The sequence below is a fragment of the Python bivittatus genome, unplaced genomic scaffold (assembly GCF_059951505.1).
Source record: "Python bivittatus isolate LINGU-HERP-01145 unplaced genomic scaffold, Pbiv_v1 ctg000350_np1212, whole genome shotgun sequence".
Taxonomy (NCBI): domain Eukaryota; kingdom Metazoa; phylum Chordata; class Lepidosauria; order Squamata; family Pythonidae; genus Python; species Python bivittatus.
Genome location: NW_028277074.1, coordinates 16,493,089 through 16,516,662, shown reverse-complemented (window position 1 = coordinate 16,516,662; position 23,574 = coordinate 16,493,089). Strand labels below are relative to the sequence as shown.

The window sequence follows — 23,574 nt, the reverse complement described above, 5'->3', positions numbered from 1 at the left end:
ATGTGTTATGTAGAAGCAGTGGAGAAAAACCATATTGAAAAAGCAAATAGGAAGGCTTACATAGCTAAAGGAAAGCTTGGGCTTCAACAGTGACCAGATGGCAACATATGTTTTTTAAGACCAACCAACACCTGAAGCCCAATGCAGTTTTAAGTACAACCATACCTTAGGCTACAGGAAACATTGAGATGTGAGATGAGAATTACTGATGAAAATTAGCAACCCCTGAACTTCTGTAGGTAGTTTAAGGAAAGGTAATCTCAAAACCTTGCATGAGAAGAAAAGGTAAGACCAGGACAGACTGATGATGAATGAAATATGCTAAGGCGGGGACACTTATCTGAAAGCAAGTAGCAGAGGATATGAATTTTATCTTTGCGTAGACTTTGTGATTCACAGATCTAAAAAGTAAAGGGCACTGTCTGTGGCAGGACAGACATGTTTGGCTATGCTTGTTTTCATTCAGTATTAAGACTCCTCCTATAATCTCTTCAGAGCACAGATAATTTATTGTAAGTAGAAGTAGCATTCTTGCAGCATTTTCTTATGATAGTACAAGAAGAAAAGAAAACCTCCTTGGTTATTACTGCCTTTTAATTGGACCTTTTCTACTATTCACAAAATTATTAACCAGGGCTTTTGATGTTTAATCCTTTTTATTGCTATATCTGCAGAAATGCTTCACTGGCTTTTCCATTGCTGAGTGAAAAACTATACCGGCATGAGATGTACACTCCTTACTTATAATTCTTGTTCTGCCTCTGCTGCCTCTTTTTCAAGTCATCATAGTGACCAGACCTCCCTCCAAAACAACTGGGTGGCAAAACTGAAAATACTTTACATATCTTGAAGCTGTCCTTGAATGCTGCCAGAATAAGAAAAATGGTACTTAAGATCTACTTTAAATTTTCTTGTTACAATTAGTTTATCTTGAACTTCACTGCTAAGAAATGGCTACAAGAATTGTCCATGCATCTCTTGATTGTAGTTAAAATTCTGCCTTTTAAAAACCAGTTTTGATTGTATGTGTGTGTGTGTGAATGTGTGTGAAATGCTGTACTACTGGACAGTGTGATATGCCTAGAGTAATCTTAGGTATCTGTAGCAAACAGCCAAAGATTCCCAGGTTCAGAACTGTGGTCACTGAATTAATATTTCTGAAAACTTTAATCATGTAGGATGATTTACATCAAGGGAAATTTCATGGGAAAAAAACATTTATAGCCTCAGCCTCAAGTTACTTTTTTCTTCTAGCTTCAGAGAGCGCCTGTTCACTACAGACAAAAGAAGGAAATAACTGATGACATTTTTTCTGGTTTTTTAGCATTTTCTATTTTCCTTGATACAGTAACATTCACATAGCAAGGCCCAAAGAAAAGTGGCTCTGCTTACCAAAATGATTTGTGGTGTTTTATTTTTAGAATGCAGCTTAAAATGAATAACTCTGTAAGAAAAGCGCTGTAGTGTTTACCTTTTCACCCCTTGCATGTCATTCCAGCCATGCTTCTTTCCACTGCGAGAGAGAGGAGAAAGAGTAGCTGGTACTTAGAAATAACCCATGTGACAAGGCCAATCCTGACATTGGACAGAGCACTCATTGCTCAGGCTGTGGTCTGAAAAGGACACAACCTAGTCAGCTGCTTCATGCCTCTGTTGATTAGAAAGGGTATCAATACTTTCAGCTTCATCAGAGTTTCACAGCAGCATCTTTTAAACTCTTTTCCAGAATCAGAAAATGAGTGAAGTAAAAACCCTAAGCCATTTAGAGGATCATGGCTATAGAATATTAGGAATTATTGTTCATGAGTGAAATAGAGTACAAATAAAAGGATATGATTTCATGTATATGGTGTTAAGATATTGCACTTTTCTAGGCTCAGGAAAGTGAATGACAATGGATTTTACTGTAGAGTAGAAGCAGCAGAAACACTCAGGGCAGTTTCCACATTTAAGACAAATATATAATTTAAATTGGCTAGTATGTCATTTAGTGTTTCAGATGGCTCTCTTCTTCTTGCTGTCTTCTGCATTAACAGCTGCCATGTATACTGAGAATGATGTCGTAAGAGAGCTTTGCTGAAATAGCTACCAAATTATCGTCATTCCGATTCAAGGAAAAACCTATTAAAACAGACTCTAATACCTTATCAAACCAAACACACGTTCTACATTTTTTCAGTTGTCCAGCTGGTGTCCTAGAATATAGCCTGTAACTGTAAATTCTCATGGTCTGCAAATTTGTGAGAGTATCATCTTGGCAATTTCTAAAAATCTTTCTATTCATTACAATGAATGGGCAAGAAGGAAGTGTAAATACAGCATCCAATGTCATTGTGGATTCAATGTAGAAAGTTAGGAACAGTACAACAGAGTGTTTTATACAATTGCTGATTGTGAATATTAGTCCATGGGCAGATAAATTCATCCAGCTAAGTTTTAATGTATTGCCTAGGAATGTAATACAGCATGGAGGATGAGGTAAATGCCAATGGAAAATATAAATATAAATAAAGAAACAGCTCAGATTGTAAAGACTAAAAGTAGAAGCCATTTAAAATGTATTCTAAAATGTATTGCATAGGAATACAAATATAAAATGTATTGTATATGAATAGGAATCTCAGTTCTCTATGGGCTTGCCCTTTTTAGTGAAAAAGGGAATTGTGTGGGCTTAGGGAACCCAGAAGTTTGAAGCGTTAAAAAAAAAAGGGTGGTGGTCGTGGGGAATCCCTAATGTTACAAAGAATTGAAACAGCCCAATAAGCATTGAATATGGTCAAGGCCTATAAACTGCAAACTGGTGGCTGGGCAGAAAAGATAAAATGAAGCAGTAAAGGCAACGGAGGACTCTCCTGAACAGACGCGTTTTATATTCCAACAATTCATTGCAGGTCCTACTTCTTTATTATTCCATTGCTATAGTTTATTAGCTTCCTTCATAAAAAAAATAGTCTGTTTGGTAACAGGATTATTGAAATTTGCCCTGGATGTGTTGTGATTCATTTTTTTAATATAGAATGATAAGCTTAATACCAGTGTGCACTACTTAAAGTGTACCCAACTTTCTATATGCAATTTGATATTTGAGATGTGCAGGAGATCAGCATTATATATGGGGTGTTTTTTTGGGGTTTTTTTTTTTTTTGCTTGTTCTAAAATTCACAGTTGTGGCTGAACAGGGTGTCTTTTGAGTTGAAAGTTTGTCAAGTTATTGTAGATAAGAGCAAGCCCTAGGCCAGACAGGAGCATATCTTTTGAAGTCTCATGGGAAGAAGAAACTATTGTGAAGGATGTCTAGCTTTCATCTTAGCTTTCCCTGGGAGAGATAAAGTTTGGGCAAATATCCAGGTGTCTGAATGGGGCTCTGTGGCTTTTTTTAAAACATATACATACACAAACACAAAAAACTTGGAGACTATAATTAAACCACAGCTGTTCTGCTGACATTTGTGGGAAGAAACTATTTAATGCATTTGCATTGTTACTTCTTCGTGAAGTCCCCAACTTAACCTCTGATGTGAGCAAGGCATTTGTACTAAGCCCTCATAAACATGCCTGCTCTGGTAAAGGGAAAAGATGAAAGCTCAGCATTTCACTTGAGTGAGAGGTGAACAACAGGACAGGGACTTCAACCTTGACTTTAAACCATGGGCACTTATACAAAAAACAGCTAACTAATGCCAGTTCAGATTTTGACTACAAACCCTTTGTTTGCAATGTCAATCATTGTCCCACCTGCTGAATCTTTGATGGTTTAAAATTGTCTTTTTCAACAAGTTTTCATCAATCTACACTGGGACTATAACTCCTGGGGATTCTAGCAGCTGTAATCCCAAGCAACGTGGAGGTATTAGGTTGGGTAAGGCTGATCTTAAATATCCACCGTTTAACATGAAAGGTAGCCTATCCTATAACTGAAGAAATATACCCATTTCTTTCCTTTCCATACTGTTCAGCTGTTGGGGACTTTTAAGTGCTTCTGAAAAGCATCTGAAATGGAGACTGTGAAGTAGACCATGTAAAAATCAAGGAAACAATTTTGTTAAAGACCAGAGGAATGCCTCAAATCCAACAGTATCTCCACTTGAGTTTGGCTGTGGTTAGAGGTTTTATGCAGTTGTCCTGATCTCTCTGAATGTAGCTTCATGAACAATTATATCAAGAGAGACTACATTTTCAAGAGCTACATAGCAAAGTTGGAAAGTTTATGAGCCAATATGCAGAGTAGTATTGACTTCACTTTTGGCAACGTTGTTTTAAAAATCAAATCACATGGTGAACAGGTCTATCTGAAGTGTGCTCCACAAATTTAGCATCAGTTTCATCAGCCAATGCTATAGGAACGTGGGGGGCTAAAACATTTGCTTAGCGCTTTTCTAGATAGTCTTTTCTACCAGTAACAAGTAAGGGCAAAGCAGCATGATGCTGGGTAGCAATGAAATATCAGCATTCACATTTTGACATTTGTTTCTGAAATATATGTTCTCTTGTGGCAACATTCACCAGCAGTGGGAAAGAAGCATGTTAATCTGACAGGCATTATTATAACTGACTTGGGAAAGGAACTATTTAGGATCCTGCTGTGACTCTTTGTGTGGGTTTACATAAAGACATATTTTATCACTGATTTCCAGTTTGAGGGACCTCTCAGAAAAGTGCCCTCTTTCAGCCCCATTCTTACTCAGTAGGTCATGGAAGGCTCCCTGTGACTGATGGCTAGAAATAGCAGGACCCCGAACAGATATGGGGCCTGGATAGACTGTTTTCATTTCCCATCCACCCCAAGAAAAAGACAGCATTGGGTGAATGCTGTGAAATACAACAGCAGTTAGATCCTACTGGCAGTTGCTCCTTGAGTCCCAGACAATTAAAAAAAGTAACCAAAGAGGGGATCCAATAATACCAGTAACCAAAGAGGGGATCCAATAATACCAGTGACAAACCATGCCAGGCTTCTGCAAACCTGAAAGTTGTCCCAAAAATGCCAGATACCAATGTCAGCTCTGATTATCCTCAAGGTTATTATACTACTAGGTTGATGTGTGTTTGTGGTGGTAATCGAGCTTGCCCAGCTGGGGTTTCCTTATGTGCTAAAACTACAGCTTCCAGAATTCCTAGCCAACATACTGGTTGAAATTCTAAGAGTTATAGTCCCAGGACATCTGAAAAATGGACAGTTGATCCCATGATATATCTTGTAAAGAAGATGATTTTTTGGTGTGCGAGTTGGAAGGAGCAGTCCAAATGTATTTATCTTCAATTAAATCATAGCTGCATTCATAGCATTTGCATTTATTTATACATTTATTGTGCAGTTACTGCACAGATTGTAGCATTAGAAGGATTATATAACAAGTTTCTGACTCTTCTTATAGCCTCTATATTTACTGGAAAATTAGGCAAAAGAACTGGCTACACTAAAACGAAAAGAAACAAGCAAGTGCTTTATGAAAGTTGTGAGTTCCTGGGTAAAGATACTACTTGACATGCAGCATTCCTAGCATACAGTGCCACTCAGCAAGCTGTGCTCTAGTTTACATATTATGGATGATAGTTACAGTGGGGTAAAATCTAGAACATCTAGCTAATATTATTTTTCAAAGATTCTCATGTGATCCTAAGAAACTGTGTTGGTGTTTTAAGAAGTTGGAGATTGCAGCCCCTCATGCTCCAAAGCACCTTTCTGTTTTTGAATCCAAAGCATACACAGCCCTATGATAATATTTCTTGGATATTGCTATGCATTTTTATCACTGTACAAGTCTCATAAAGACATTAGATTACCCTACCTAGATCCACAGAAATTCAGCAGTTAAAGGCATTGAATTATGAATGGAGAGACCCAAGTTCTAGTCTTCACTTAGGCATGGAAGTGAGTTGGGCAACTTGGGTCAGTAATTCCTCTTAGATTTAAACTGGGAGTTGAAGATTATCCTAGAAGAAGGTACTGGAAAACCACTTCTAAAATGTTAGGAAGATAACTGCATGGACCAAGAGTCAAGTTGACTCAAAGGACCATAACAACAAGCTAGATGCAAGTAGGGTATGACAGAATATTGTGTTCCTCCATAGTCAAGTTGTATTAGATTCTGTGAATCCCATTATTTGGTACCTGAAGCAGAAAAATCTCAAAAGATAATCTTGGGACAGCCAGATCAGGATTATCATATAGGGAGTTCAGCCTTAGAATGCCTGGCTTTCTTGGATTCAGAATTTAAGGAGGGCTGGGCCTGGCTTCTATATGGATTGAAAACTACTGGGTTATATCAGGGCTAAAGGATACACTGGGAATTTGAACAGCATCCTGGAGGAAGGAAGTGATGACTTTTGTCAGGAAAACTGCAGGGATATATGCATGAAGTGGAGGGGTCAAACTCCACTCAAGGGAAATTTTATTTTTATAGGGAAGACAGGGTTTTTAAAATCATGTTCTGCTTAATCTTTGGACTCTGGGTAATTGGTAACAAGCAGAACATCACTATAACTTCTCTGTTGTGTTTTCCAAGTTCAGCTCAGCCAAGCATTATGTGTATCTTGAGTTCATACTCTTTTACTTTTCTCTTCACACACTGTATATGCTTCACTTTTATTAAAATGCAATTGAAACCTATGGGGAAAAAAATCTATAACAACATAGGATATTTGATACTACTACAGCAAAAGAGTATTTTATTATAATTTATTTCTCAGATTTATATACTGCCTTTCCTTCAAGAGCTGATGTTAACCCTTCAAGATAGTCCAGACAGGAAGCCAAAACCATGAGTACTAACACTAGCTTTACTGTAAGGCTACAGTAACAGAATCTTGCAAGTCTGAAAGCACTTTGTCCCTCCCTTGCCTGTACTTTCCAGAAAATTAAGGAGGGTCCCTTATGAAATGCTTTGTCCACCCCCATTCCTTGTGTGGGCTAAGATATCTCTTGTCTGATCATTGCCCTGGCTGTGGGTCTTCCTCCTGTCTCCCAAAGTTATTCTCACAGCCCATTACATCCCACATGGGAATCTCCATTTTATTTTCACAATTTAAGTTGTATTTGATTTGATATGCAGTATGGTCAAATTCATTGCCACATTTTAACTTATGCTGAACTGAACTGTTTGGCTTGATTCCTTTTCTCAAAAAATCAGCCAACAAGCTAGAAAAAAATTGATATGGGAAGGTACAATAATTTTTAAAAATATTTTTGGGCCCTGGAGGAATGGGGTCCATCATTTTTTATGGAATGCATCATGGTTTTACTCATAATGCCTTTGAAATGATCAGGGACATGCTTATAAAAAGATATGTTGATTGGGAGTTCCATCAGTGCACACTACTGATAGCCTGAATTGTTTCAGACAGAATACACACAACTTCTATCTTTTGGCAAATAAGATCTCATGCAAGGATAAATGTCATGTCTTTGTTACAGAGACCTTTCTTGCAAACTGGAAATAAGTCCACATATTTCCATATTCACTTGAAAACCAACACTACCAAATGTGTCTGGTGTCAAAACTCTGTAATGTTGCATGGGTTTAACACACTGGAAGTTCCAGTTCTAGTTCCTGAATATACAGTCACAGGGAGAATGATTCTCTATCCCATGAGTACATATACATGCTGTGCATGAATGCATGCAACAGTTTAAACTTTTAGGCAATATTAATTGTGACTGAATCTATCTATATGGTCACTAAGAATCGACACCAACTTGATGGCACATAATCCATCAGTCAATGACTGAATTAATTTTGCTGAAATGTAACTATTTTGGTAGATAGGGTAACAACAAAACGAATACAAGGTTAAACTCTATTCTTCTACTATTCACACTCTTCTTTTCCTTTTACTGGCAAAAATATAATTCCATCCATGTAGTTGTTTGCTGTTTAAATTTGTTTTGCCAGTGTATCATTGTGACTCACTCTGTAGAAGTGATGACAGAGATCCAATCCATCATCTGAGCATAACTCTATGATTATATCATTTTGCTTTTCTCTGTTGTTTAGTTCCATGTCAGCAACAGTGGCTCAAGAACTAATGCTGGAGATGGTTAATTATGGTGTGGTCAGCCATAGTGACCACATCCTTATGGCACTGGAGTCTCTCAAGCTTGTATCTGTACCAGAGAGAAACAGTTCTCAGGACAGTGAAAAGTGTTTGGATTGCAGTACATAATTTGCCAATTATCCAACTTGCAAATCATGGGTGTACTTCTTCAGCTCTCATCTGAGAGATCTAGTACATTTTTTTCAATACTTGTTACCTACTGAGTATGCATTTGGGGTGCTTCTCTGGGCTGTTCCTTTGCCTGACAATTATCATTGAACGAATAATGTATAGTACGTACAGCTACTATAGCTTGCTCTTTTCCATGTAACCACATGTTTTTTTAAGAAATAATATCCACATGTTTGTGTTTGCACTGTAGTGTTAAATGAAGAGAAGGAAGATACTGTATGTAGAGATCCTATTCTGAAATAATTTCTGTAAGATATCATCAGATTTGTCAGAGAAAACCCATTCACAGAGTCAGAGAATAATCTGTGATCATCAGAGCATATGATTTGGTGACATAGTAAGGAAAGCTGCAATCCAGCACACAAATGCATATGTTTTAGTCATTTGGATTTCAGAAGTCCCAAGTGTACCCAGGCCCTTCCAGAATGCATAGAAGGTATGCAGTGGTAAGACTGGTTACTTGTAATTTCAGGGAAATTTCAGGAATGAAGATGAAATGGGGTGATTTAACAGGAAAGTTTTTTTGCCAAGTTGTGTTTCAAAAATGCAAGACTCCCTTGAAATCAGGGATATAGTATAAAAGGCAGTAGATTAGGAACTGGGAATAAAGTGGTAAGGTGGTGATGACACATATTTGGGAATTCGCCATTTTATGCTTACCCTTGCTCTTCTCAAAGACAGTCTCTCATAAATCTGGCAGAGTTGCTTTTGAAGCTTAAGTGATGTACTATTTGTAAGCCAAAAGTTTAAAAGTTTAATAATAAACTTATTTGGGACAATATAATTCCTTAGGATGAGTTGTGGTAGAAAAATTAAGAATCCATTATTCAAGTTATGTTTCTAAAACTTTCTAAAGAAGCAGTACACAATTACTATTTTTTTGGCTGAGGGCCATACTGTATTTCTTCTTTGAGTTCTACCTGAGAAGAGGTGGGTCAGGAGAAATATAAATCTGATCAATTTAAATTTAATTATAGTTGATCTGATTATTTCCTATGAACTTCAAAGTTTTTCATTGCTGTGTGTTCATTTCTACTGATCATAATTTGCAACTCCTGCATACACTTTCACAATACAAAGTATGTACCTGACTTAAAGTAATAGGATACAATCCCATTTTGAAAGCTGTAAAATGTATATTCCAACAGTTACAATAAAAATATAAAGGGTCACAAAGCATTCACCATTTTTCATCATACAGTGCCAACCTACAGTATAAGAATCTTAAGTAAATGGCTAAATATTTTCATTTGCCAATTTCAGAATGAAAACACTGTCTTTGAATTTATATTTTCAGCAGTAAAACATTATAGTTGTTTATTTCCTTCCCCAAGGGCACCTCCTTGGACTTTCCCATGATGACTCCAAATTCTGTGAAGAGAACTTTGGTTCCATGGAAGATAAGAGGCTTATGTCTTCCATCTTAACAAGCATTGATGCTTCCAAACCATGGTCCAAATGTACTTCGGCAACAATAACAGAATTTCTGGATGATGGGCATGGTATGTATTGAAATTGGCCCTGGATAACATGCTGAATTCTGAAAACCTCCTGAGCTTTAAAAATTAAGTTTACAGTTTAGTTTTAAAGGATAATCTGATAATAAATAAATATTGTTAGATTCCTTCAGTGTAGTGTCTATGCTACTACAGAAATGACTGGTATCTGACTCCACTGAGTAGGCACAATTCTGTAGCACACTTAATACTCTTTTGTTGCTCTCTGAATTAACAGTAATAACAACAGTAAATCATAATCATAATTATAATAATGCCAGTGTAGTGATTAAGGCACCAGGCTAGAAATCGGGAAACTGTGAGTATTAGTTCCGCCTTAGGCACAAAGCCAGCTGGATGACCTTGGACAGTCACTCTTTCTCAGCCCTAAAAAGGAGGCAATGGCAAACTTCTGAAAAAATCTTGCCAAGAAAACTGCAGGGACTTGTCCAGGCAATTGCCAGGCATTCGCCAACACTGACTTCAAGGCACAACACACAAATAATAAAGGGCTACTAGATCTGAGATGCAAAATCCTGATGACAATGAGATGGCACAAAGAGATACAGAAAACTCTCTTTCCTAGAAGTTGTGTGGATTTATGCAACTCAGATCTAATAGCCCTAGATAATATATACATTAAAGGTATTAAACAAACGCAAAGAAATGGAAACAGCAACTAATTGTAAATATTGATAACAATAGATTAGAAATAAGGAATAGGAGGATAACTGAAGCAAAAAAAGTTACTCTACATATCTAGTTAAGCAGACATTAGAACCTAGCTTTCCTAGACTTTTAGATACATGCTTCATACCGCTTCAAGGAGCTCACAGCTTATTATTAGCATACAATATTATTCATCAACTTTTTAACAAAATGCTCTTGAAATTCTTCAGTGCACTCATAAAGCAGCTACAGTTCTTAACCATTTTAAATTCCAGAATGCTTAGATAAAAATGACCTAACTGAGAAATGGACCCAGTTGTTATGGCAACTAAAATACTTATAGATGAAAAACAGAGTTTACATGCAAAACTCTCGAAAGCAGCATTGTGTGGGAATATTTGCAGTACTGTATGCAATCAGATGTTTTATCCCATTATCATGTATTAATTTTTGTTTCTCACTGAGCAATGATTAAGCATCAACTCATCTCAGTCCACTTTCTATCTATGAATGAACACTTAAGTGCTATTTTTTCTAATTACACCTATGGGCAAGGATAGGATTGCTATGAAATCTCATACTATTCAATGGAGAAAATGTCCTTCTATATCATTTCCCTCCCCCCCCCCCATCAATTTAGTTTCATTTCTGAACTCCCCAGAAGACATAGAGGTACTTAATTTAACCTCCTAGTAGTTAAAAGCAAATACTTGCTAAGCTTTTCTTCAGGTGACTTTGAGTCAGTCAATGTCCCTCAGTTTCCATCACAGAAGGATTATGAGGGTTAGAAGAAAAATTGTGTTTCCTATCTTGAATTGATTAAAAACTGATAACAGGGACTCCAGCTACCTATTGGCCTATCTTTCCAAGGAATAAAACTCAAAACCTAAACTTGGTTTTCCTTTATAATTGCTTTCTTCAGAGATATTTAGACCTTACCTTCTGTGACCTTGGTATCAAAATGTACATAGTTCTAATAACTTCCATCTTCCTTTTGAATTATCTTTTTGCCTCCCACAGACTTCAACACACATGTGCTATATGTACTCAGAAGCATTATCTATACTAATATATTGATAGGAGGATTTCCCCCCTGAAGAGTTAGAATGAGTTCTACAAATTAACAAAAGATAGGATTCTGCTATTATTGTTTCTCTGGATGGCAAGTCAGAAAACAAAAACTGATAGGGTTGTAGTCAAAAGCCAGCCACTGAGAAATAATAGGTAAATATCAATATACTTAGAAAAATCCTGACTTCTCAGTATCAAAGCTAGATTTTTCACTTCTGGTCATGAAATGGTCTCAATAAAAGCAAATATGTGTAGCTCAGGGCTGAACCGTGGCATCCTTGGGGTTCTCTGAGCTTAGTTGTTTTCTTCCAAGCGTTTCATTACCCAGCTACGTAACCTAGAAGTTACCTGGCTGGATAATGAAACATTTACAAGAAAACAACCAAGCTCAGAGAACCCCAAGGACTCCACATGAAATGGTCTGAAAGGCAGGCCTTCTTGCCAACTGATAAGAGAACTTGTGTTTCTTTGTAACAGTGCCAAGGCAAGATAGAGGCTCATGATGGACTTAGAATTTTGGTGGCCTAATATATTTAAGAGGGTTGGTGGATGAATATTAGGACTGTGGAAAGTTTGGACTATTCTCTGTGCCACTGGAATTACTTTACAAACCTTATCTGTGGTAAGGATGGAGGCTGGAATGGTGGGAAAGTACCTACTGTCATCTGGGAGACTCTTGCAGCTTTCAGAGGTGCTGCTCCACAGATAGCCTGATGTCAGACTCCGTTTCTGAACTTAGGGAATAGATGAGATTGCTGCTACTGTACTGCCTTCCCTGCTGTGTAGCAGCTTTCCAGCCTGAACTGCTTGATGTTGTGGCTGGATTGGCATTGGATTTTTCCAGACTCATGGTTTTCGGAGAGTTTAATCTGCCTTCCCTGAGCTCAGAGTCTGAAGTGACTTGGATGTTCATAGCCACCATGGTGACTATGGACTTGACTCATGCTATCAAAGGCCCGATGCACAGTAAGGACCAAACTTTGTATCTATTTTTGTTTGTTTGTTTTTTGTTTGTTGGTAGTGGCAATGTGTTCTGGACTTAGGAGTGTCACTGTTTGTACCTTGTCAGGGACAGATGACTATTTGTTGGCCCTGAAGTTTTCTATACCCACTGCCCACAGTAGAAAGATAGGAGCCTTTTCCCTGGAACACTCCAGATGTCTGATAGCCTATTCAGTTTCAGAGGGTGCTTGTGGAACTGTAATGGTACGTGGGAATGATCTTCAAAGACAGGAGGAAGAGAAGGGATCCTCCCTAGTTTTCTGGAGAGTAAAAGGAAAGGAGGGGAGAAATACTTTCAGTCTTTATATGTATTTATTTATATATCAAATTTGTTACTGCCCATCTCATTGAAACGACTCTTGCAAGACTGATGTTAGCCCTTCAAGGTAGTCCAGACAAGCACAACAGTGAATATTATCTTTATTGTAAAGTTACATTAACAGAATCTTATAGACCAAGGCTGCTGCTGCTGCTGCTGCTGCTGTTGTTATTGTTATTGTTATTTAATAATAAGTAATGGCCACCCACTCCAAAAGACTCTAAGTGGCTTACAATATCCAGTAATATATTGAGTAACAATATTATCCCAGGTATGCTAAAGCAATTAAAAAAAAACATAACCATAACTTTCTCCAATAAGCTTGTCTTATCCTCATTTGCAAATATCCTTTTATATTCAGGCCTCATTACACCATTAGCTGCTTTTTTAAAATTACCATAATAATTCTGCAAATGTCAAGGTTTACCTTTGTATACTGATACTTACCACTTATTTTTCAGTGGCTGTGTTCTGATTACAATTCTATCAGCCTTCACTGTCTAACCTGCTAACAAAATAAAAACAAATTTTAACAAAAATAGCAATAACTGCAAAATTCTGCCTTTAATTGGTTATCTTCTTATTCAGGAAGAGGTTAGACCACTAAGCTCTGATTCATTTTCAAGTGATTTATGAGATCTAACGAAAACATAGATTGTAAATTTTATAAATAATGAAATAAATTAAAATAACAGAAGAACATGCATGTTATTTTAATGAACTGGCATTTGCAACTGTTCAAGTTTTTTTTTTTTCTGTGTGGTTACAAAGGGAGGGAGTAGAAGAAAGAATGATGTTTTTCTTCTTTTTGGGGGTAATGTGGCAACCCAAACATTCTAGCTAGACAGAAAGCAGAAGTGACTGCTTCTGCCCACCAAGAGAAAGGTTTCCTCCTTCTCCCCGGTTGGTAGATTGTAGAAGTAATGGATACCCTTCTATGTGGTATCTGTAATAAAGGAAAATGTTTTGGTGTACAATGTAACTAAACATAAATGCTTACTTAGATAGTAATAGGAATCTTTCACTACCTGCTCATGTAGTAGCACCATGTACTATAAGCTCAACATTCTATTTACAGTCACTGGAGTATTTCTCAAACACAGCCTGCAGGATTCCTTGTGGCCACCAGCTGTCTTCTGGGCAGTGACACTTGTCATTGGCCACTGTGGCATTTCTCTCTCCACATGCAGAACAAATGCCAACTTGCAAAGCAGCAGGCTTATTTTTCTGTTTATTGTTAGAATAAACAATGTGGTAAGTCAATATTGAGAGTCACATGCTAAGCTACCAAAAATACTGTTTTTAAACCATTAATTGGGTCTTAAAAACAATAAAGATGCTTATTTGTAGTTTCTAAATGTGTTTCTCCAAAAAAGAGAAGGAACAAGTTGTTTTTGGAAAAAAACGAACTCTGGTCCCAGTCTTAATCCTGTCTTGATAGGTACCCATTGTTAAGTTTTGGATCATGATGCCTCCTTTATCTTTTGTCCAGAGGTTGTATAATCACTTGCTAGAAAAGACAAAAAAGAGATAACATTTTCAAGAATTGGATCAAATTTTGAATATATGTCTCAGATCTTCTTTTTAAATACTCAAGTTCTAACAGGGATTTTGTGGGATAAAAACTTGAGTTTAGCAACCACAGCTGTTTTCTTTCCCTTTACCATCTCCCTCAAAGTAGCTCTGAATACTCAGAGGGCCTCAGAGGGCCTCATATAGACTTACAGGCCTTCTAAGCCAAAACAAGTTCCTTTTTCGGTGAAAACAAGTCTCTGAAAGCAAATCTGAAGGTGCTGTCAAAACATTTGGTTGTTGTGATGAACAAGGTCTGACAAAAGGGAAGGGGAACATCACCCTTTTGATATTCTATGATCTCACAGCAGCTTTTAATATAATTGAGTATAGTGTCTCATTGGATCAGTTCTTGAGGTTGGATCACACAGCAATACAGCAGTTTTGCGCATACATACACAGCTGATTTCAGAAGGTATGTGCAGGGTTAAACTCAAAGAAGACATCCCATAATAGGCTCGTCTCTTGTAAAAAAGATGGCCAAAGAATTTGGAGTGCTGATGACAGCCAGTACTATTTCTTTTTTTCACCTATATCCAGGTGCTAAAAGTGATATCTGGAGTTTATAAAGAGCTAGATAAAGGCTAGCAAGATTTGGAAAGTGGTTCTCATAGCTGACTAGTGAATATTTCATTTTTTATAGATACAGTTTCATCCTTATGGAAACAGCAGAAAAAGAGTTCTTTCACTTCATAAGTAGAAGACTTCTTTGTCTAGAATGCCTTTTACAAGTTTTGATTGGATCATTAGTTTTCACAATTCTTGGATAGGATTACTGGGGTAGAGTGGTTGATGCTGTAGTGCTGTATAACTCTGGGTGCCCAAATTCTTGCTTCTTTTCTCCTTTTCTATAAAACATCTTTATTAACTTTGATATATATGATGGAAAGGGAAGGGTAATGTGGTGGACAGCAACAGAAAACAAGGCTGTCAGGAAGGAGGGGGTGAATGCCAGGAAGGGGAAGGAGACAGAAGACAACACAGTCCACAGGGGGAGTGTGGGAAGCATAAGAGCTTCAGGACAGCTACTCCCTAGAATCTCCCAGGGTATATCCACTAGTTGCAGTAGTATACATTTAGTCTGGCAAGATTCTGTCTATATGGTGTAAACAAATAAAGGAACTTAACTCAACTGGACTGTTTCACCATTGTTCTTGGGCTGGGCCTGACAATATCCAAAGCTAGGTTTCACAAAAGTCCTAGGGACAGCAAAATAAATAAATAAATGGAATTAATTGATTAAATCTTCATTGGGTTAGGCTTTCAGTTTGGTCTAGTGATATTCTTTCCTACTAAGCTAGCAGCCATAAGTTATTCCTTATATGTACCACAGAGCAATCGACTCAGCTGTCTTATCTAAATGGAATTGTATGCCTCCCTTCCTTTGTGGTCTTTTTTGTATGTAAAAAAGTTTGTCTGAAGAATGATATTAACTGTGGATTTGTTCCACTGCCCCAAGGAAATTGCTTGAGTATATAGTTGCAGATGTCACTGGTTGTGAATTTTGTGTGGATATTCAGTAGAGTGCCATCACCATGGTGATATAGCTCTCACTGCAACATGATGGGTTCGTTCTTCAAGGAAATGTACAGTGATAAATTTATTGAAAAAGAAAGTTTTAAAGATAAGTTCTTACCTCTATCCTCATTATGTTTCTAAAGCATTTAACTGAGATTTATTATTTATATGCTTTCATCCATGATCAAATGGAAGGAAGAGAGTTTGTAATAAACTGTTTCAGCTGAAGAGAAATAAAGATTCACTAAATACCAGGCACCCTCATAAGAGTCTTGTAAGATATTTTCTCTTATAAGGACTATAAACAAATCAGAAAGTCATTCAGATTAGTCATACACCTCTGTAATGATATAAATACAAGTTATGGGGGGGACAGGCAGAAAGAATTCTTCTATTCATGATTGTTAGGCTGTAAATGCTGTTGCTTATTTGGTCCAAGTAGTATCATGCATAAGAAGAAAAACAAAAAAAACTATGCTTGGGGAACCATGAAGCACAAAACAACAACAATCAAAATTAGTTACAAAAACTAAAAAGTCTATCCCTCTCCAATAATCAAGTAAAAACAGCCCACTACTGACTAGCCATACTCCGTAGCTTCACAAAAAGAATGGGAAGATTGGAAAGACAATATTTGAACCCCAAATAACAGTATTATATTCTGCTCTATTCCATTCTGTTTATTACCTAGAACAGAATTCCCAAGACAAGTCTACAAGCTATTTTCAAGAAAGTGGCTGCAAAGTCAACGTCTGTCATCATAGATAACAACTTTTCCCATTTATTAAAGATGTGGATGTTTGCTGTTGGGTTTTGTGGTTCATTTGCTTTTTAGTATGCTTAATGAATTCCTGCCATCAATATTCCTTTTCCTCTGCCAATTTTGTTTGGGTTTTGAATAGAAGATTCCCACCCACTTCTTCTATTCTTAAATGATTTTGTTGGCTACAGTTCTATGTCATGCTTATTCTGGCTTTCCTTTAAAAGCTTTACCTTTTCAGAAGTGGTGTTGTCTCAACATTCTTAAATGGCAGTTTTTGTTATTTTTTAAATGTTTATAAATTCCACTGATTAATATGGAAGACCCCACTCCAAAAGTCACTTTCGGTAAATGGAAGCAAACACACATGAATAAGAAGATTCCATGTCCCATTCTGTAGTTCATACTATCAGTTATAAATTGAAATGCAACTCAAAGCAATGGTGTGTGTGTATGTGTGATCTATAGCATAAGTTTTTTTGTGGGACTATGCTAAAATAAATTAATCATGAATGGCAGCCTGTGAGATTAGCTACATTATAAAGGCAGAGATTATACAATATACAGACACAAATAGGATATAATTACAAGTTGCCAGAGTGGTAAATAGGCTTGGAAGAAAATCTTGATAATTTTATCAAGTTGGAAAGCTCAGAAGTATGGCAAGTATCTTAGAAAGGAAACAATTTATAAATGAGGTTGTTGTTTCAGGTAACTGTTTACTGGATCAACCACGAAAACATATCTTAGGTCCTGAGGAACTTCCAGGACAAACATATGACGCCATTCGTCAGTGCAAGCTGGCATTTGGGCCTGAATACACAGTGTGTCCTGGAATGGATGTGTGCTCTCGTCTGTGGTGTGCCGTTGTGCGCCAAGGTCAAATGGTGTGTTTGACCAAGAAGCTTCCTGCTGTGGAGGGGACACCATGTGGAAAAGGAAGGATCTGCCTTCAAGGGAAATGTGTTGATAAAACAAAGAAAAAATATTATTCGGTATGTTGCTACTTTAATTATTAAACTGCGAATTATTAAAATGCGAAGTTGAGCAATGTTTAATCACATTAATCACATTTAATCTAAGCACATTTAATTGAGGTTTCAAAAGGAATAACCCCTTAGCAGAATAAAATGTTAATCAAGGATTCCCACTTTCCTTTATTGGGGTGCGATTGATAGTCGAGCTTTCTTTTGCTCACTTTATTGAAACTTTCATCTTATCAAGACACAACATGTCTTCTGCTGGCCATATGGTGTACCATTCTAAATACTAGATCAGGGATTCCATCTTTAGTGCAACCAAATTTACTGAAAAGTTGAACAATTTCTGAGTGGACTAACATGATTTAATGTTAAATGACTGACTGAATGTTGTCCATGCATTAGTTTATTCTAGTCTCTCCCAATTTCTGCCTATCTGGAAAGTACCATGCTAGGCAAGTTTTATGACAAAATGGGAGAGCCTAGAACATTTGTTAAAGTCAGTGACTGACCCAGGATCAAGAACATTTCTTTTAAAGACTACATTGTTCTTGCCCTGAAGAACCTGTTTTTGGAATCTAAAGTAACTTGTACTTCTAATTTCATTTCCCTATTCATTAGAATGGCAACAATGTATTATGGACAGTGAAGAAATGGACAGAGTAGCAAATCCCCTATCTAGGCATCCTTTCCTTTCTTCCATTTTGAGGTGGATATTTTGTAAACTGTAAATTATAGCAGATCTCTGTAATGATTTTAATGAAGTAAGGTCAGCTGCATATGACATAAGATGTTTTGTCCTTCCATTATATATTATTGCTCATCTGACAATTTTCCCTTATGTTCCAGCTGGTAAAAAGGGTAGATGTCAAATACTTAAGGTGGCTAAGTGATCCAAGGAAATGAGCAGTAAACAGTATAGGAGACAAAGCAATTATATGAATATGAAAAACTTGAACAACATTTCTCAATAATTTTATTGAGTTTACATTCCTTGGTAATTGGTTCATTTTGTGTGAAAGCATATGAGAAAATGTTTTTAAAGGCAGCGTCATATGCAGAACATTTTAGTATGGCCTGGATGTCCATAGGATATGGATTAATGTCTGTTTCTTCTTGAATGAGAAACACCTTTCAAATTGGACACAAATTTCAAATCATCTAAAAGTATTCTCCTACTAATTAGTGACACCATTTCATTGATGATGCTGAGTACAAGAAATCTTTTAAACTATATGTCTGGTCCTAAAAGAAGAGCACAACTCCACCCAACACTAGTCTCATATCTCAGATCAGTTTTCCCCAACTGAGGATATCCCAGAGCTCTTTCCATGTACCTGTTAAAGGTTTCCACAGCTTTATAGCTGTATATTTAACATCATGGATATAGCATCCTATATGGCCTAATTTCTCAGATATTCATAAGTAATAGCAGAATGTTTATTTTTCTTCTATTCATCCCCTTTTTATCATGCTATAGACAAGTCAGATGAATTAAGAAGCTCAGTCCACTAGTGTGTATAGGACAAAAATTAAAGAATACGAGAAGCTTCTCTTTTAATTATAATATTTTTTGAGTAATTTTGCAATAGTGCACACTTCACAAGTTCTGTTGCAGCAAGAACATCCATATTCCAGTTTCACACATTCACATACTCATACACAGAGTATGAACTAGTTGTATTCTATTCTTATTTGTATCTGTATCCTTATCTGGGAGGGAGTGACAATTCTTGGTGTACTGCAAAGAGAAATAATATATTCTGCTTTAGATTGTGGAAGGCAGGCAGGCAGGCAGGCAGGCAGGCAGGCAGGCAGGCAGGCAGTCCAGGAATTAACCAACTGATTGTCAAGAGAGGGACTCAGAATTCTTTTCATAAATATTTAAAAGACAATAATAATCAAATCTATAACAATAGACTAAACAAACTTCTAAATACAGTATAAAGGAATTAAACCAGCTAAAATAATAGAGGTCATGCTACATTTGAGCATGACAATAAGCCAGAAACAATACTGGAATGATTAGGTATGCATATAAATAGCTTATCAAGTCAACTAATAATTCCAGAAAAGGGATGGATAGAATTATAAAATAGGAACACAAGTATAGGTGGCTGATATATGATTTTTTTTTCCAGCGATTATCAATGACATTTTATAATATACTGAAATTTATGTTTTAGGCTTCAAACCATGGCAATTGGGGATCCTGGGGACCATGGGGACATTGCTCCCGTACATGCGGTGGAGGTGTTCAGTTTGCCTATCGGCACTGCAATAATCCAGCTCCTAGAAACAATGGTCGATACTGTACAGGAAAACGGGCTATCTATCGGTCCTGTAACATCGTGCCCTGTTCTGCCAATGGTATGATTTCTATAAACCAAAAATAATAGCACATGCAATACAAATGCCAGGTTAGGTTACAGCAAAAGACTTGGGTAAAAGGCAGACTTTTTGCATATCTGTTGATCCATTTTTGCATATCTGAATTCCAAATGTTTAACAATAACAACAACAAAATTAATCTTTCCTCTTCCAATCTTAAACTATATGGCTAAAAAGAAAGAGAAAAAAGATAACAGAATTAATATATCAGATATTGGGTTTCTGGGGGAAAAGGGCTGTGAGCTAAGTTCATATGGACATTTAGAGAAAATCCTGGGCTTAGATGTAGATCTAAATTATTTGCACCAAAATCTACTTGGTGAATCTTCAGGCTTTAAGGGGAAAAAAAGTCCCACTCTACTTCTGTGTATGTAAATCCAGTCTATCCAGTTATCACACAGGATTTGTCAGGGTATAAGAAGCATAGTTGTGATGGTTAAAAAGAGACATAAAGATTGTCATTGCCAACACATTGGTAACCTCATCACAACTCAGATCTGTTAGCTACAGGCTGGAAAAGTAATTATCCTGTGCCATCCCTGTATCACAATTACACTTCCTATAGCCTGTGAAAGAGGACTGAAGTTGGTAGTAGAGGGAAGAAATTTTAGTGGCAGCAGTTTGGGCATCTGTACACCCTCTATAGAAGGTCTCTGAGGTCAAATGTGGCTTATTTGCTGCAGGTGGCTCACATTTACTATAATGTATGGCACACAAATCATCATAAAATTATCCTTTGGAACATCATTAGTGATTGACATGGTAGACAAATGGTTTTTGGTTAGATAACAGCCTTTGGCTTTTACTTGTTTTGCCTTGAAATAGATCCTGAGTCTTACAGAATTGAGGTGCTAGAACTAACACACACTTGATGTGTACACTAGCTTTGAGACACTATCTTCATAGGTATGAATAATAATGAATGAGTTGTTCTTCTCCAGCTAAAGCTTTTCGTCAGGAACAATGTGAAGCACGAAATGGTTACCAATCAGATGCAAAAGGTGTCAAAACCTTTGTAGAATGGGTCCCAAAATATGCAGGAGTGCTCCCAGGAGATGTTTGCAAGCTTACCTGCCGAGCTAAAGGAACTGGCTACTATGTAGTTTTTTCTCAAAAGGTAAAATAGCTGCCCTGCATGCTTACAAAATATTTACATTTCTGAAGTTTTGTGTATAGAATGTTCACTAATAATATCAATGTAAGTATACGGCTGTTCTTTCAGAGCTCAGCATGTAGTAGCCCTGGCTGGCTTTCTTTAAACAGTTGGACAGCCCAATATTGAGGAAAGCTGGTCTAATGTAAACTTAGATATTTTTTATTATTATATTATTATTAGATGTAAAATATTATTAGATGTATTGCCAGTGTTCTATATTTATCAGTCATGTTCATGTGTGTGTGTCTGTGTGTGTGACTAAAAATGAAAAAAAAATCTTACAACTTCAATTTTAAACATAGTTATGTTATTGAACAGGTGACTGATGGAACAGAATGTAGGCCATATAGTAATTCAGTGTGTGTCCGTGGAAAATGTGTACGAACTGGATGTGATGGCATTATTGGTTCAAAGCTCCAGTATGATAAGTGTGGAATTTGTGGTGGAGACAATTCCAGTTGCACAAAAATTATGGGAAACTTTAATAAAAAGAGGTAAGCAAGAAATAAACAATACAATCAGTCATATTCACTTGAATTTCTTATTGTTGTAAGAAATAGCATTCATGCAGAATTCAGGAACAAATGTGTATTATATACATAGCAAACATATGGTCAAGAATATTGTATCCTATATTATAATGGCCCCATACTTGCCTATGAAAGTTTAAAAAATATGTATGTAGGGTGCACTTAGATATGCAGTGGAACTCAACAAGGGAAAGATCTGTTGTCCAAGTAAGAACTTCAGAATTTAAGAAGATCTGTGCTGTATCAGGACAAAGACCCATTCTGTGACCTACAGTGGTCAACCAGGTAAATCTGAGAAGCTCACAATAGGATAGGAGAGTTAAAACTCTTGTCCATGTCTGCAGCTGCTATTTAAGGTATTCTGCCTATGATTCAAGAAACAGAAATCGAGACTTGTAGTCACATACGTATGTCCTTATGCTAAAAAAGGTAAATTGGCAGCTGTCCCATCTAATAAACTGCATGGACTATGGTATTAAGAAGTACATTACTTTAACAATCCTGAATCATTCCATATTTGGTTTTAGTGAATTTTAGTGATGATTTCTATGCTAGGCATACTTCTATCATGTCTCTTCTAAAAAGCCCAGATATGGTAGCCTTTCCTAGTAGAGAACTGATCTACCCCTTAATCATCTTGTTTGTCTTCCTTCTGGATCTCTTTAGCTCTACTTTTTTTTTTTTTTGAGATATGGTGACCAAACTACTGCAACTGCAGTCTCACTGTAAATTTATGGAAGGCAATGACTATATTGACAGATTGATAGTTTTATTTTTTTAAATCATTTTCTAATGATTCTTAGCATGAAATTCACCCATGTGTACCCACTGATGTATATGTAAGGGTATTATTATTATTATTATTATTATTATTATTATTATTCCACTTTCATTTATTGACACTGAACTATATGTATTTATCCTTTTGCAAGACTTTGTTTTTGAATTTACCATTCAGGTCAACAAATCTGGCCATCTTCCTATCGCATGTACCTCAAAGTCATTTATAAAAAAATTAAAAGGCAGAGCCTTTGGTAATGTCAGAACCAAACCCAAGATACTTCATTCTGCATGTTTCTCCAATGTAAAAATAATCAATTTATTTCTACTTTCTGTTCTATAACCAATTACCACTCCCAGGGACATTTGTCCTCTTATCTCATGGCTACCTGATCTGCATAGGTGTCTTAAGTGAGGAGTTTTATGGAAGGCTGTTTGAAAGTCCAAGAATACTATACCTGTTAAAGCAGCATACAGCCTTCTGATAGTGAAGGCCATATTTAAACATTTGGAAGGAGTCTGAGAATGAAGGCCTTTTGCATTTTGGAGAGCAAATGCCAGGTTTTTGTTTTTTAAAAGCTATGTTAAGCCTATTTTAGGGCTTATACTACAATTTTCATGTTTCCAGCTTCAAAATGGTAGAAAATCAAACCACCAACTCTTAGTATTCGTAATTAAAGAAGATTCTGGGGACCATAAAGGAAAAAGGGCCAGTTGCATGTGACCCTAAGGCTGCAACTTACATATCCCTAATCTGATAAGTCCTCCATATCTATGTTCATGAAAAAAGGGTTAGGGGACAAACTCTGAAGTCTGCATTCATGCTGCAGGATAAAACTATTAATTCTCTTGTTTTGCAGCATCCTGAGAGCAGCCTCAAAGCTATCCAATTATTTCAAATTCCTTTCGAACCCTGTAGCTGCTCCTGTGTCCAGACATAAGCTGATATCTCTGCCTTACTATTTAAGTTTGACCAGGAGTTCACTTAAAATCCAGGAAAATTATCTGTGACTTTCCCCCTTATATGCCTAGTTTTTGATGCCTAGCTTGCAGTTTACTACTCCTTGGCCTTTCAGTGTGCAGATTCATATTTCAAATATTAAA

At 36.7% G+C, this 23,574-nt stretch overlaps 1 protein-coding gene across 1 annotated transcript in view; it reads left to right on the top strand.

Annotated features, from left to right (window-relative positions):
* Positions 1-23,574, top strand: part of ADAMTS5 (ADAM metallopeptidase with thrombospondin type 1 motif 5) — a 50,590-nt gene that overhangs the window by 21,700 nt on the left and 5,316 nt on the right. The window contains exons 3-7 of the mRNA XM_007430164.3: positions 9,561-9,728; positions 17,345-17,628; positions 19,800-19,983; positions 20,946-21,121; positions 21,479-21,654. Of these exons, the coding sequence (XP_007430226.2) occupies positions 9,561-9,728; positions 17,345-17,628; positions 19,800-19,983; positions 20,946-21,121; positions 21,479-21,654 (988 nt within the window). The remainder of the gene's footprint in view (positions 1-9,560; positions 9,729-17,344; positions 17,629-19,799; positions 19,984-20,945; positions 21,122-21,478; positions 21,655-23,574) is intronic.